At 34.4% G+C, this 16,726-nt stretch overlaps 1 protein-coding gene across 2 annotated transcripts; it reads right to left on the bottom strand.

The window, feature by feature from the left end:
• Nucleotides 1-4,819: 4,819 nt before the first annotated feature.
• Nucleotides 4,820-16,717, bottom strand: LOC110454795. 2 transcript variants are annotated; one of them, XM_021504515.1, is made up of 10 exons: nucleotides 16,554-16,717; nucleotides 15,766-15,945; nucleotides 14,575-15,328; nucleotides 13,966-14,141; nucleotides 13,113-13,256; nucleotides 11,902-12,169; nucleotides 10,882-11,012; nucleotides 10,192-10,328; nucleotides 8,528-8,617; nucleotides 4,820-8,059 (listed from the first exon to the last, which is right to left on the bottom strand). In XM_021504515.1, exons 2-10 carry the CDS (start codon nucleotides 15,862-15,864, stop codon nucleotides 7,867-7,869), a joined length of 1,992 nt encoding a protein of 663 aa, XP_021360190.1. In that variant the 5' UTR covers nucleotides 15,865-15,945; nucleotides 16,554-16,717; the 3' UTR covers nucleotides 4,820-7,866. The 2 variants fall into 2 exon arrangements, with proteins under 2 accessions (XP_021360190.1, XP_021360181.1); XM_021504506.1 differs by having other exon boundaries at nucleotides 16,624-16,717.
• Nucleotides 16,718-16,726: the final 9 nt, after the last annotated feature.

Here is a 16,726-nt window from a genome sequence, read left to right as displayed (position 1 = left end):
ATAAATTTGAAGCAAATGTCAACTTTAGTCTGAACCTCATAGGTTAAAAATGAAAGGATACTTCACTCGAACTGTTCTTATTTTGTTTTTTCTCCCGAATCAAGTTTCTCTCATTTAACTTAAAAGTTTCGCGAATAAGAAAAAACAAAAAAACATGGACGGGGCTTAGAAAAAAATGATGATTTGCTAATAAAGGACTTGATCATTGGAACCAGTGAAAACGTTCCCAATCGATAGTTACGTTTTTACACAGGTACATGGACCCTAAACGCTTGCCAGGTAAGCTACTATATCCCATATTATGCTCGTATATGATAATTACCATGGAATAAATAAAGAAGCATTTTCTCCTGGGCTCTATAATTTGACACGCAAAAATCTAAATGTTAGGACGAGTGTTGTGAGTCAGCACCCAGGCATCATTGCAAGATATGGTGAAATCATTACAGGACGTGGTGAAATTCTTACTGGGCTGTATTTATTGATCACCACTTATGCTGAGCGATGAGGTCCAATTGTACCTGTAAAATATTTCGCCATAAAACTGAAATAACCCGAAAATTTATATAAGTTAGTGTTTCGACATAATAAGAAAATATTGAAATATCGATCTTAAAGTAGAGAATATTTTCGTAGACGTAATGGGTAGGTTTTAATATTGGAAAGACAATAAATTGCACGAGGAATGAAAAATCGTTTTGTTATTATAGCATATCTGATCCTATCAAAAATTCAGAAGTTGTGTAGTAAAAGGTTACAAAACCTATCATATATCACAATCACAAATGTTCTGCCGTAAAACTTTTATTACTTTTATTATATGAGCAAAACGATGGTTAATTTTCGGGGGGTGTTATATGACTTGGATCAGTTCCGGAGGTAATGAATATTGAAAATTTTCCTTTGTTCTACACAAACTACAGTAGTAGCTACCAATAAACAAAATGCTGAAGCGTTCGAGGAGCCCAAATACAGTTATAACACATAGGTCCTTGAATAATTTAGTACACAAGCTGAAGTCTCAAACGTAACTGACATGTATGATTAACACAGTCCTTGGAATAAGCTGTACGTACCTCCAATAAAATCATAACACTGATTTTTTAGAATAATGTATTCGTTTGTCTAACTTGTCCTGTAATCAGATCCGCGCACTCATTACTTTATTTGATATCCGCACAACGCCTTGCTTTCTTCTTAACAATAAAGAATGTTAATGCTGAATCGTTTTCCTGTTTGACACCACAGGAGGAGGATATATCTTCGGGAGAAATAATGTATATAACCATTGCTTCTCCACCAGAGAGAAAGAAATGTGAAAACAAACCCAACAATAATAGGTTCTTTATTTGTTTTATTTTTATATCCATCATTCCCAGACAAACATTTTGTATATGAAATGCGAAAACATGTTCCTGTTTATTATAGATAACATCTATTCGAATGGGTAACTTGCATTTACAAGCCGTAAACAAAAACTATCGCATTGAACGTTTTTATCTCTCACGATTGAATTGAACATAAAAAGTATGTTGCACCATATTGTTTGTAAAATCAATTCAAATGTATGATGAAATGAACAATAAATTCCGATAGATATCATTAAAAGGAATTTCAAATTAAGTTTGTACATGACAACTATATTCTTCACTTAAATACCTTGGACAATGTAATGTCTAAAAATAGTTATGTAGTTAGACTCTGACATTGCACTATCTTATTTGTTTTTCGTGAAGTCATGATAAAAAAACATTTACGAGTTTAGATATGGCACTCATATGATAACCGGGATAACGTAACCGTATAGGACCCTAACGAACAAGGAACTTAAATCACATCATATGACAAGGAGTATAATTGTTTCACATCTTTGATAAAAGTCAATGAAAGCGTCTTCACATATCTGGCTCTAACAGCGCAACATTTTATATAAATTTTCAAAGATTTTCGAAAAAACAAATTATATCTTAAAAAAAACCCGTTTCAAAGTGCCTTAATAAAAATAAAAATCTCACTAGTATTCATAAATACTCTTGAATGTTAAGGCAGGCCATTGACTAAGACTAAACACTATTACATGAGAATCGTTCATACAGCTATCGTGGTGTCACATGGAACGAACATCGTTTTGTAATGGAGTGTACTTTATAGTCTCATATCAAAAGGACTTACTTTAAAACAGACATGTAATTTTTAGTCATAAAGTCAGGGTCCCGGGATGTTACTCAAGGTAACAGTTCAACCTCTGAAAAGGCCAACGTTTGTTAAGCGCGTCTAGGATTAGTACTTAAATTCAATATATTTGCCATTTTTGTTTATTCAATCAATAGTAACGTCTGCACTGCGATATTTTTTATTGTCAATATTTTATTCATTTTCATAAAAAAAGTTTAAAACGCTGAATCACATTGATTTATCAATATGTAATGTATGTATAGCACAAAGATATTTGTGTCTACTCCAGGATAATGAATCAGATATATCACAATCATGTAACATATTTTAAGCTATAAAAAGAATCAATATCAATATCTGTAATCTTATTATGCCACGATAAAAGTAATTTTCATCAGAAAACATTTTATCAAAAATGAGAAGAAGTGATTCTCTATAACTCCGAAACATCTCAATGTGATAAAAATCGCAAGACGAAATTAAGTACAGCTCTGTATTGAATAAAAAATGATTTAAGACTGACGATACATGTTTTGGTATGTATGTCATCTTTGAATTTTTCAGGTAATATACATGCATTCTTAAAATTATCCAAAACACTGTTAATAAGCGTGGCCCCTATTAAACCAGTCTTTCATTTTACCGTTACTTTAATTATGGCAGATCAGCTACTCTATTTTTGAAGAAAATTGCTTAAGCCTTGTTAATTTCATGATGTGTCATTCATTCTAAAGACGTTTTGTCCTTGATATTGCAGTCAACAATTTTCTGAATTTGATGATTCCACAGCTATCTCAGGTATTGTAAGATATTTCTTCTATATAGTTTCTACCTTGTGCCGGAGGTATTTTTTATTTGAAAACATGGAATTTACCTCAAGTTTAAACGAACTACTTTCGATATAAGAACGAACCGTCTTTGATATGAAACTACAATAATGAAAACAAAGTTGTCGTCTGAAAAAACTTAGATTTTCCTACATGACTGGGTAAGTATACGTGCTGATACATTGTTATCTTAAATGTGACAATTGCATTTTTTTCTTGAATATTAATAGACAACATACATATACAATAAAAAAAATAATATTTGTGAAAATAAACATATATTCAAAACAGCACACAAAATATTTAACCTAAATAATAACAATTGTACATAAATGTTTAGCAAATTTACAACCACTACAAAATTACCGGAAATTACCTTGAAGCAACAACTATCAAATGGTTTTGTAAGTCGTTGCAGCAAGCCAAACAAAGAAAACATTAATACAGTAATGTAGGACAATTTCGCCCATTTACACAGCATTGTAGGACAATTTCGCCCATTTATATAGCAATGTAGGACAATTTCGCCCATTAATACAGCAATTATGACAATTTCGCCCATTCATACAGCAATGTAGGACCATTTCACCCATTTATACAGCAATTTATGACCATTTCGCTCATTCATAAAGCAATGTATGACCATTTCGCCAATTAATAAAGCAAGGTATGCCCATTTTGCCCATTTATAAAGCAATGTATGCCCATTTCGCCCATTTATAAAGCAATGTATGACCATTTCGCCCATTTATGAATCATCAGTGCTACCAAAGGTCTAAAGTGTTCGAAAATATAGCAATATGGGTACAGTGCCTATTTAATCCTTTTTAACGTAACAATTACAACCTTTATCTCCAACGGGTTAGTTATTTTTCAAGTCATATTTTGTGCAAACCATGCCAGAATCGATTACAAGGTTACGGCCAAATGTAATTACACAGAGTGTAACCACTAATATCTGTCAGAGAAGGAACACAAGCCGTTAGTAGAGGCCTAACTTTGCAAACATACTTTGACTTGTTCGTACCTGTTCCCCGTTTGTATAGTGCTTTGGCCGCTTTCCTTTATCGCAATCCAAACGGTTGGACCAGTTGGGACAGAATTGTTTGTTTATGAAATAAGGTCAGACCTAGTAATCTGATTCAATTAGTTTATTCTGTAAGCCTTACGATGCTACTTTCAGGCAAACCTTGTAAAAGCATTGCAAGGCCTGCATAAACTTCTGTAGGTTTTATGATTTATCTCCAAAAATGTTACAGTTATAAACGAACAGACACGTAGACAATTTGGATAACCAAATGTTTGGCCCTAGCATCACTGAGGAGTCCTAGAAAGACGAAACAACAGTAGGATGCAGCGTAATACATTTTTTGTTGGCATACTCGACCTATTACCAAATTGTAAAGGTGCGATCACCTGTATGTGTTACGTTCGTCTATTGTTATCAAAACAACAACTAGAGATAATGACAGACACGTGACGTGAGAGACTACGTATATGATGTTTGTAAGAAAAACCGAGGAAGACTAGAAATAGAATATAGTCAGTTAGCAAACTAAAAAAAAACTAGAAATTGAACAAGCAACTATATATAAAATACAAAACAAAATCATTAGTATATCGTTAAGAAGATGGTTAGTGTTTATTTTAATATACGTTTCATATACTAGCGTGTCGTTAACAGTAGATGCAAAAGAATCAAGGTGAATAATGAGAAACTTTAGTTGATCAAAGCGTCAAATTATTTATTTATACCTATTATAACTTCATATGAGTTTTCATTCTTAGATTTCAAGAAGTGTTTCCTCTTTTTTCCCCATTGATAGTTATATAATGGTTTTACAGCAGTCTACAAAGACCTTCCATCGCCTAAATCCTTGTATATATATACTGTCGAGAAAAATGTAAAAAAAAATGATGAAAGTGTTGGACGTTATGGCAGATACCTCTTTCCTCAAAAAGTTAAATCTAGTGATTCGAATATATCGTTTTCATTGAACTCAAGTGTTTAAAAAGTCATTTTGTTTTACAGGGACTATCAAAAAGGGAGGCAAGATATTCGCCCGGTCCTATAACTTCACGCAAAATTATACTGAATATATTTTGACATTCCTTTGCCTATCCTGCCTATACAATTTACATGTCATTTGATTCGCTACTTCAGAAGCTGTTCCAAGAAGGATTTTCTAGATAGACGAGACCAGCTGACCAGTTAACTATTTATCTAATGTTTCCTAACTTAGATCAATGTTTAAACACAAGTTAAGAAATTTTACCCGACGTTACCGTCACGTCAGGATTTCCACGAATAATATTTCGCTGCTTACCATAACCTAAGGACTTTTTCAGTGTGTCTATAAAACGCTTGTGACCTCCATACTTTCCTGTACATTTATGTTACAGGCGACATCACATAGGGGGCCACATGTGGTTCAGTATCTACCCTTTCCTAAACACCCAGGTTCATATCCTTTCATTCTTCTGGGGTACATGGTGTTTAGCTTTTTTTGATCTGTTGCTCTTTCGTCTGTTATATTTCACCTTCTATATGTCTAAGATAGATCTAAGTTGATGTCGATATGGAACTGTTTGAAGTTATTTTACGGACTGAATTTAATATGAATTGATGAATTCCAATGGAGAGGGTGATTTCTAATATTGTAATAATTAAACATTAGAAAAAACGTTTTAATAAGGACTTGTTATGACAATGTTTATATAATGGTATTTTATACTATAATTGTGTTTCTATTTGCCAATAACGACCTATATATTATACCATTTGGCGAGCGGTAAACAAAATTTTAAATTGGTTAATAGTTCTACGAGAGGTGTAATATGATTCTACCCTACAGGTGCCCAGGTTGGACAAGTAAGAACATCTACCCTACAGGTGCCCAGGTTGGACAAGTAACAACATCTACCCCACAGGTGCCCAGGTTGGACAAGTAAGAACATCTACCCTACAGGTGCCCAGGTTGGACAAGTAAGAACATCTACCCTACAGGTACCCAGGTTGGACAAGTAGCAACATCTACCATACAGGTGCCCAGGTTGGACATGTAAGAACATCTACCCTACAGGTGCCCAGTTTGGACAAGTAAGAACATGTATCTTAGTGACTAAGCATAATACAGTCAGAAGTTAAAGGAAACTGAGCAATTCAATCAAATGCATCCTCACTAGGAAAGAAAATTTAGTGTGTACAAACTGTAATTTTGAGTGTTGTTCGCCTTAAAACATTAATACCAATACAAATATATATAACAATAAGTACGTATGTAGAAATGAAATAACCAAAAACTCAACAATACAATGGCATTGTCCCTTAGCCTTATACCTTTATTTTGAAGTCTCCTTAAGAACTTTTCAAAATTGTGAAAGGTTTTTGAGACAATGCTATTTTTTATTTCTCTATATATTTCTATATATGTTACCCTAATAAAATAAAATAAAAGTTGATACAAATACACAATGTCATACGTAATACAATTTAAATAAAATATAACAAAATTGTAAGTATTTAATCCACAGATTCCCTGTAGTTTTTATCATTTTAAACATACAAAGTCAGTGGAAAAATAATATGTCAGTTCAATGACAAGAAATTGTTGCTTGCCACTTCGATTTTCATTTTTTATTTATTTAATCAAACAGCACTCAATATTGTTTTCTGAAATGATGCGTAGGCAATATGAATTTAACAATTTAGCACCTTTTTGCTTGGAGCCAATTCCCTAAAATATATGCAATATCCACACCCAGGAAGAACACAGGTAAATTGGCAGTACTTTTTTAGATGTATAGGTGTTACTTTGATAACATCCTATAAAAAAATAAACATATTTTTAATTGGGCTGTGCCAACACAAACAGCAACACACACAAATTTACAAATTATTTCACGGTGTCGGGGCAGTGATGCCTACATTGAGAATTTCACCTGTATATTGACGGGTGACATAAACGTCATGCAGACAGGATAAGGTAGTAATATGAAACATTGATCGTATACACTGTGAACATTTCTTTGGTTATCATAAATCATAATCATAAAAGCACTGTATATTATCACAGAACGGGGTCCAGTATTTAATCTTAGACACAATGTCACAACAGAACATCCTCAAGTATTTTCCAATTTTGAACAAATGTCATGTATGGACGAGGTCCAGAATTTTACATCTTAGACAAAATGTCAGGAACTGGCCTTAGCATTTTATATTTATAAAATGTTTTAACTGAACTTTGAAAAATAACGAAAATTATTATAGAGATAGTACAACCAACTTGCCTTTTAGCAAAAAACTTTGATCAATCATTACATCAAGTTTGTACTCCAAACAAATAAGAGCTAACAAAAACTGATCCTGCTTCTCGGCAACACTTTGAACACAAAGCAACATTTTAACTTTTTTTTAAAAATACATAACAGGCTTAATAACATACACAAAGTTATTGCTAAATAAAAAATAAAAAGCTAGAACAAATGAGCGATTGGTTATTAAGCTTGAAAAAATACATATATACATATTGGTATTATATATTTATTACCTGTCAATATGATCACCTGATTCAGTACGTAGCCATTGACAAAAGCTATTGATAAAATGACATTTACTTACCATGTAACAGCAACTATTTCATTCTACTGGTAAATATTTTTCCGTTGTAATGTACAAAATCCTAAATCAATTATTAATGAATTTATCACAGATGGCATGTCAGAGGACGATTTCATATAATGTACAGTAATTAATATGCTAACATAAGTATACAAATTGTTAAGTCATTATGCACACCCAATTAAGGCAGTATGAATGGTTGTAATATTTAAAGCATCATTTCGGAGGTACCAGTGTACATTATGGTAATCCTAACATATCAAGAAGGATATTGACTTTGACATTGAGCCAGGCTGTTTGCTTTTTCCTCAGCCCAGTTACCCAGTGTTTGGGAAGATGAGAAAATCCTTCCTTACAACCTAGGAGAGCTCCCGCCACACAAGCATTGCTGTTTGCATCACCGGTTTTCATTATCAGTTTCATCATGGCTGTCCTATAATGACAAAAACGAAAAGTCAAAATAACAGAAAAGTTCCATATAAAAGTAATCTTGTGGTTAACTTTCAACTACAGTTGTCAGAAATTGCCTATTTAGAAAAGTTCAAGGAGTAAAAATTGGAACTTATTCACTGTCTATCCTACAGTGTATACTCAGCCAATGTTCCATTCCAGGAATGGTAGATGCAAAGTATCAAAACAAAAAGGGAAATAAATCTAATCTAGACGAGGGAGACACTCGCTTCATTCAATATTCAATATACGGAAGCAGATCTTTTTCCGTGATTATATTTTCTTTTTTGGAGCAGTATCATTTCATACCTTTAGGCATAAATTTTGCATAGCTTGATTAGCCCATTGACATCATTTGAATGAACTTCAAACCTTACTGCAAAAAGCACCAAATATGTAATTATTTGTTTATACAATATAACATGTTACAAAAATTAACACTTGTGTTTACCTGAAGTCTTGATTAGATCTCAAGCTAATCAGACCAGCACTTAATGGCATGTAAGTGTGTCCCATTTTCCTCTCATCTGTCACCTTCAAACTGAAAAGAAAAGCAAAAACAATATTCAGGCACAGGGACTATATTTTATTATCTGTTTGTAAACTAAGTACATGGACATACCATCTAAAAATGTCTGGTCTTAAGTGCAAGAAGGTGAGCTCTAGTGAACATGTTACCATATTTTTTTGTCTTTAATGAGAATGAAGATTTGTTTTCATTAATATTTTACACTACCTGCTGATAAACACTTACTGTCATAAGAATAGATATTAGGAAGATAGGAAATGACCTGCTACAACTCAACCACCTGTTCTTCTCCACATGTTTAAAGTCTGACTCATTATTTGTTAGTGTAATAGGTTGATGTAAAGAGTGCACACTAGTTGTAGTCTATTCCTCCTTATCATTCCCAGGTTTTTACTTCATAGACATATATACATAATTAGCACAGAAGTCTATAGGTAGGATGCTGGGCTCATTACCAAAGGGTTACGAGTTCGAGTCACGACATGGCGCTGTTGTGATCTTTGAGCAAGATTTNATGTTACACATAATAAAACCAGAGAAAATCGAAGGTAAGTTCATATCTACCACTAATGTTACACATGTAGCGGGGGGGTTCTTGTTGTATATAGTCTATGTGTTCTATGTGTCAGACAGGGGTCATGTACATGTAGTGTAGTTACTGTACTACATGGAGGCCAGGGTGCACTGGTGTCATCCGACCTCTGTCTGTTGTGGTGTCCTGTCCACGTGTACCAGTCCAGTGCTAAGTGTTGGCAGTTTACCTGTCTGTGATTTCATGCTTTTCTGTCTGTGCCTGTGTCTGCATCAGCACTATGTTTTCTTTGGTCGAGAGTTTTGTATTGTGAATGTTGCTATATAGTGGGGTGTTACTTTCGTTTTTAGCGCAGAGCGAAGGATTGGATTCCTGCTATGACTGCCATAGACTTCTGTAGGGGATAGTAGGTACTGTAATGTTAGAATAGCGGATTATGTATGTATGTATAGATAGATAGATAGATAGAGCAGGTTGGGAATGTCGTGTGGATGTTAGCCTGGTAGCCTAGTACTATGTACATATATATATGTAGGGTTGGGAGGGTCGTCTTGGCAACTTGTTATGGTTTGTATCGTGTTTTCATCTAGGCCTGTGTTGTTCATGTTTCATTGCTTCATATATCTCTGTTAACAAATACTGTTACTGTATCACATCCCGGAGTTGAGTTATTACCTTCAACAGCAGAAACAAGCTACCCAATTCGAACCTGGGCTGTGAGGAAAAGGTAGCGAGCCGGGGGTAGTTTGTTCATAATAAACTGGGCCCGTCTCGCTCCTGTTACATTACTATTATTATTATTTTCTTATTAGAACATTTCATGTTCAAAAAGGAACATTTTCAAAAATAAGGGAAAATTAATATCGTAGCCAATTAAAATTTAGTCAATATTGCATGCACTATCTGTATGACCAGATATCATGACTTCGGGATGTACCGTAACTTCAAATGTCTGTTTTACATATAAGTATGTTGATTTTTGTTTGTCTTTTTCAGATCAAACAAAACACATTTTTGCAATGTATAAATGGTCTTATGCTTCAGCAGTACTCACCTGTCCAGATTATCCATATCACAGTATTGGTCAAATTCCTCCATTTGTTCTGGATCATTGAGGATCTGCCTGCCAGTCTCTTTGGCTGTAGCTATTAATTCCTCCAGCTTTTCAGCATCAGACAAATCCTTTCTACCCTAAATACAACATCAATAGGGACGTCATGGGAGGTATATGATTAATGGAACCTCGTCAAGTTAGGCCGAAACTACCCCTGATTATAGGACTCAGTGTGCTTACCAGTGGCTTACATTACGGAACCGATATAATTTTCAGTAACAATGATCCCAGTACTTCATTAATCTGGGGCAAGTAAAAATATCTTATAGAACACAAACATAATATTTGTGATTTTTAAACAAAGATGATATAAAAGTTTTACTTTATACACAAAAAATGTGCTGACAAAGGGACTAGTCGGTCTTGAAATGTTGCGACACATTTAATGTGCACATTGTGAATAAAGTAAAACTTTGATATTACATATCTCCAAACTGATGTATCTTATTGAAGACAGGCAATAAAGAGATGTTTTAAAAGTCATATGAAGTTCTTTATTTCACATTTTATTGCAATTATGAACCTACTGGGTGCTTGACTTCTGAAAATATATAGATATTTCCTATTAATTTTATAAGTTTAATTTACCATGAATCCTGTATCAAATAAAAAACAGTATGCAAGATATACCTGTAACATGAGGGCAACGAGAACAGAGATCACCACACAGGAGGCTGTTGACCGCGGGTTAGCGTGGGTGGCCCGAGATATCCTTGTTGTGTTATTGACCACCTCGGACAGGTCAAAGAAGGAGGGTATTCCTGTAGGCAATCAGTGTGAAAATAGTGTCAGACCAGTTGGACCCCAGTATATTATTGTATATTAGAATTAGTATATAAGTATATAAAACTATAAAAAAAATAAAGTACTTATAAGAAAATACATACAACTGATCATGAGCATGTTTACAAATTGTGCTAACCATGACACAACTAATAAAGGTAATGACAGTTTTTTCTCCCATACTGCTCAGGGTGATCCCGTTGTTGCTATGGAAGAGATATCTTTATCTCACACCGGTTAGGGAAAGACAGGTGACATGCACTATGACGTCATAATAATGAATTGTCGACGTTACGTCATTGTATTGTTTCCGTGATGTCATACAATTGTTGTGAATGGGGAATCCTCTGTCTCAACCCTAGGGGTTTTGAGGTTTTGGCGGAAGAATCTGATCGATGTTTATTCCGACTGGAATTTGTTTATTTGAAAGTATGTGTGAAAAATAATCAAACATGGGTCTGTTCCATGGACCCATGTTAGATTGTATAGATGTTTATGCTAGTAAAGAGACTGATGTCAACTCAACTCAACTCAAGATATTTTATTAAGTATTTCAAGGCCAACTAGCCCATAGTACAATTTGCACAGTACATAATAACCATATTCACACAATTTTTACATCAAAAACAATTTCTGCAGAGTACCTTATAACGTACAATTTACTAATATATAGCACTGACTTCCGATTTAATAATACTAAATTTGTGATGTCACAGATATAATACAATTTGATCTTGCTTCAAAAGCTAAATATACAAATTTAGCAACATTTCTTAATTTATCTTCATTTCCAGTTATTAACATATATTTTGCTTCAACTGAGACTGATGTAAATAATACTGACACAATAGATCACACGTTACAAACCTAACACAGCAGTTCTCACTATGGCTCCGTTATCTATTCCAGGTCCCTCACATCTACCACATGAGAAAGACGCCTGGCTGTCGCTGCGGACATACAACTTCTTATCCTGCCTGTCACCTTTGTTGTCACTGCTCCACCCAAACACACCAGTGCCCCCATTGGCTGTCGGGGACACACTGCCATTGTGTTGGGGTGGGGAGCACTGTGTTCGGTACACCTCCTCAGACACACCGTGTGGTTTGTCTGTATACCCTCTACTACATGTTACCTGTTGTTAATAAGAAAATAATCCCCTCAGAGATTCTAAAAACAGTTCCCATTTAATACATGTATGATATGTTGTCAAAAAACAGTTTCCTTTAACCGCAGATTAATAAAATCTCTCACCTCCTTGGGGGTGAGATAGGAGAATCTCAACCCAAGGGGAAAGATTCTTAAGTTGCCAAAAAAGAGGCTTTATGAAATACGCTTCGACACATGAAAAGATTCTTTTTACACAACCAATCAGTGTTTCTATGCGATGTTTCGATGACTACTATGGTTATATATGTACTCTGTCACCTTAATCATAAAAAGAAACTTTTCATATCCATTGAAATAAACTGTACGCTATGACATGTTTAAAAAAAACAAAAGGGAAACAAGCAAGTTTGAGATTCTTTTTAATAAATTAGTTATAAAACTATGTAAAATAATACATGTTGCCATAATATTTATATGATAAAAGAGAACATTTTTGCCATTTTTACTCTTTCAACATAAATTCATGACACCATTTTACTGCTACTTATGACATCACTATGGGTGTATTGAAACTGAAATATATATGATTGACATATCATAAATTCAATAACTTTGACCTGCAAGAAAAAAAAAAAAACATGTTTTCTCAGGGTACTGTATATTCTCAATATATAATATTACATCATAATAAAATTATGTGTAATTGTAAAAGAAATTGTATACCATTTCAATTAAATTGAATCAATATCTATTATGTGAAACTATCTGCAAGCAATATTACAAAACAAAACTTTCAGATAGACTGAAAAATCTTACAAGAAAATGTATTTGGTTGAATAAAATTTGACAGGTGGTTGTACAATATAAATGCACATTTTACACCTGATTTGCAAGTTACACAATATTTGATGTGTACTTGTATGTACAGGTATTATGCTCAAAATAGATTTTTTCAAGTTCTATTTTACCTGCTGGATCGTTGGACTAAGAATGATTCCCTCTGTATCACCAAGTTCAGGGAAACCTTTCTGACTCCAGTGAGAGAGACGCTTGGCAAAGTCTAACTCATCAACAACTCCGCCCCAGGATATCACAGAATCCAAAACCAGCACCTAAATGATAATATAATACTCTGTCCTAAATTTCTTGTCCTCAAATTAAAGTCAATTGAATGGTGTACATATGACTTCCTTTAAATTGTAAATTAAACAATTGACACTTTCATCTGTGTACTAAGTTTGATAACATATTCTAAAATGAATATAAGAATTGACCTTAACTTGTTTTATATAGAAATACAGCAAACTAGTGATAGCCAGCCTTTAAGTTTTGGTCAGGCACAACTGGATGCATGTGCCCGATTCTTGAGAAGGCAGTCTTGGTCTCAATCTGTATCTGGTCATTTTCAATTAAATTATGGTACAGTACTTTGAATTTAATACCTGGAAGCAACTAGCGCTAGCCTGTGTTTATGAAAACAACCAGGGAACATAAATATATGGCAATGCTTGTTCAAAACAAACCGAAGATAACATAACTCTGTGGTAAAACATGGTTATAGCAAACTTCTGGCCAAAATTCACTAAAATGTTTGATGTTCATGAGACAACTCCTTGCCTGTGGCAACAAATGTGACTTTGTTATCAAGAAGAACCGCTAATAAGATTGTTTGTAAGTGTGGTACTACAGATGCAACATTTTACCATGTTAATGAAACTGAAAATGTTTAAAGACCCACATAAATGGACTTGGATGAAAACTTAGTCAGCGGAAAAAGAAAATACCCGCAAATGCTATAATTTCATAACAAATCAAGCTTACAAACAGGTCAAAGTTGGACGTCCAGTCACCAGGTCTCCAACGGACACGGTGATCGTCCACCACGATCTCCGAATACTGTATGTTTGAACTGTTGTAGTGGAAGGCAGCCTCATCCACCGACATGCTCCGGGTTGCCAGCCCCATTGCATCTCCTATCGCAGCACCGTATATCAGTCCTATATAGAATATATGTATCATATTAGAAAGCCATACTTGAAATTAGAAATAGCAGTCATTGTCATCAACTTTTGCTTAATTTTTCCATCAGTGCAGTTATACTAAAGTTGAATAAGGAATGTTGCCTTCAGATTACTGGGTAATCAAATTTACCCCAACAATAGTATTTCAATCAACTGAGATGTTAGCTTAGCTCATTCTAAAACTGTTTTTTATTATGAATGCATATAATTATATACTTTAATACCACAACCACCAGCAGTATATGTACCTTGGAAGTTTAGGTATTGATACCAGAATAATACATATACATGTACTCAGTTTATATATTTTCATTTGTGCACTTGTGCTGTTAGTTTTCTTGATGGGATCATCCTTTAAACTGAATGCTGATGTAACTTGGTTATTCCATATCAGTACACAACTACTTACCGATAATCTTGTCCCTCAATATGCCTGCATCTAGGTCACTTGCACCAAGGGGAGGTAATAGCGGACTTTTAATTCTACTTGGTGTGTTGGTGGTGTGGGTTTGGGTCTGGATATACTGTACATGAGCAGAGTGAGGATTTGGCACAGAGCTTGGCAGCTGGTTCCCTCGGACTCGGGTGAATTCATTCAGATTATTACAAGGAAGACGATCCGTATATGGATGTATAGAGAAATATTTCTGTTTTAAAAATTTAATTGTTACCTCCGATCCTTCATCACATATACATTGTGAAGGCTCATTCAGCCTATTTCCTTGAGCTAGCAACAGAGTCAGAGTTTTACAGTTTCCAAGGGACACAGGTAAAATTTTCAGCTTGTTGTTAGAAACATTTAGCTTTGACAATGATTCCATTTTCCCTATACCATCTGGAAGTTCCTTGAGCAAGTTGTGGGATAAGTCTATTTTCTCTAGTTTCACATGATGAACAAAAGACTGCGGTAATGAGTGTAACTTATTGTGCTTTAACAGAAGTGTTTTTAAGTGGAAGAGAAGTCCAAAACTGTCTGGTAGAGTTTCAATCTTGTTATGACTGAGGTCAAGGAAGTACAGGTGGGGCAGTCGAAGAGGGAGTTCCGGTGGGAGTTCTGTTATGGCGTTGAAAGACACATTCATCCTTTCATACAGACAAATGGAATCCCTTATGCTCCAAGGTATCTCTGAAAGGCATGCTTCATGGCAGTCTCCGTCCAAATGCTGAAGGAAATAAATCCTAAATTATGAGCTTTTCTAGTGTGCTTACACAAGATCACAATAATTTACAGATATAATTTTAATTGTGTGAACCATTGTATTATTGATATCAGTTTTGAAACAATTCCAAAGCCCATAACGCAAACTTGTTTTAAACATTTCCTAGGATACTTCTGTTTGCCATAAACGTAACACTAGTATAAGAGAGTTATCCTTATTTAACACTAATCTGCAATTCTCCTTTGAAAAAAAAATATAACTGCAAGCTTAATTTAAACAAAAAAATGAAGAAACAATTCTTTGCTAATAATTATCTATTTTTAGTCAACAATATTTGATGTTTGACTGTAAAAATGTTTTCAAGTAATTGACATTAGTTACTTGCAGTGTCAATGCATGAATATATATATGTTTATTCACTGATTACAAATTTAACAAACCTTTTTATACTGCTTGTAAGTGATTCTTCGGCTCAAGTTGAGCTCTTTCCTTTCATCATCACGAACAGGGGCGAAATCATGTGATTCTATAGCACCCATGATTTAAGCCGAGTGAACTTTCTTTCTTAAGGATAAAAGAATGACTTCAGATTTTATAATCATGCATGACGTTCCACTCACCTATAAGAAAATACAAGAGCTGATTAACACAAAACAAAACAAACAAAAATAAAAGGAATGTGTCTGCATCATAGATTTGTAATTCATCAAGTATAGAAGATTAACAGTGTTTTCTAAAATAATCAATATCAAATTTGTAATTTCTTGTCAGTATTCCATGTCATCCGTATGACTTAGCTTCTATATAAGCTGTTTTTTCCCTGTTTTTCACTAGGTTAGAGGAAAGGAATAGATAGCAGATTCTACATAGACCATGCTGATTGGGAGGTAAAGGATCTTTCTTTCAAATTGTGGCAATGTCCAATTGATAAGGATATATTGTACGAAGTAGCGTTACAAGGTTTGCTCAAGGTTTCCAGTTATAGNCCCCCCCCCCCCCCCCCCCCCTCCCAGGTTTCAGGTTCCTGGGAACAAACAGGTGTCATAGTATATTGATAACTACGTACACATACTACATATGAACATGTAGAAACAAAAGATACATTGTGCTAAAAGCGGTAGGTCACTTTACCAGCAGACTGAGCAGTGACAAATGTATAGATAACGGTATTATCAGTGAGCAACGACAGGTCAAGTTGTGCTTGGAGTGGAGAAAATCAACTATTTACCCAGATATTGGTATTGATTAACGAGCCAGTGGTTAGTGCAACATAACTTCATTCAATTGACATATGTCACCTTCTATATTATGATCTGTCATAACATCTGTCCATATATTGATAAAAGCATGTTGACAATCTGACAGATTCCACGAGTGCACATGTGAACCTCGTCATCCCAT

This window comes from Mizuhopecten yessoensis, unplaced genomic scaffold (genome assembly GCF_002113885.1).
Source record: "Mizuhopecten yessoensis strain PY_sf001 unplaced genomic scaffold, ASM211388v2 scaffold917, whole genome shotgun sequence".
Classification (NCBI taxonomy): domain Eukaryota; kingdom Metazoa; phylum Mollusca; class Bivalvia; order Pectinida; family Pectinidae; genus Mizuhopecten; species Mizuhopecten yessoensis.
The sequence above is the reverse complement of the archived record's forward strand: the minus strand, read 5'-3'. Positions and strand labels throughout refer to the sequence as shown.

Coding starts and splice junctions, on each gene's coding strand:
- LOC110454795 (XM_021504515.1), bottom strand. CDS start 15,864: ATGGGTGCTATAGAATCACATGATTTCGCCCCTGTTCGTGATGATGAA. Junction 14,142..14,574: donor ATTGAGGGACAAGATTATCG/GTAAGTAGTTGT, acceptor TATTCTATATAG/GACTGATATACGGTGCTGCG. Junction 12,170..13,112: donor TTAGTCCAACGATCCAGCAG/GTAAAATAGAAC, acceptor TATTAACAACAG/GTAACATGTAGTAGAGGGTA.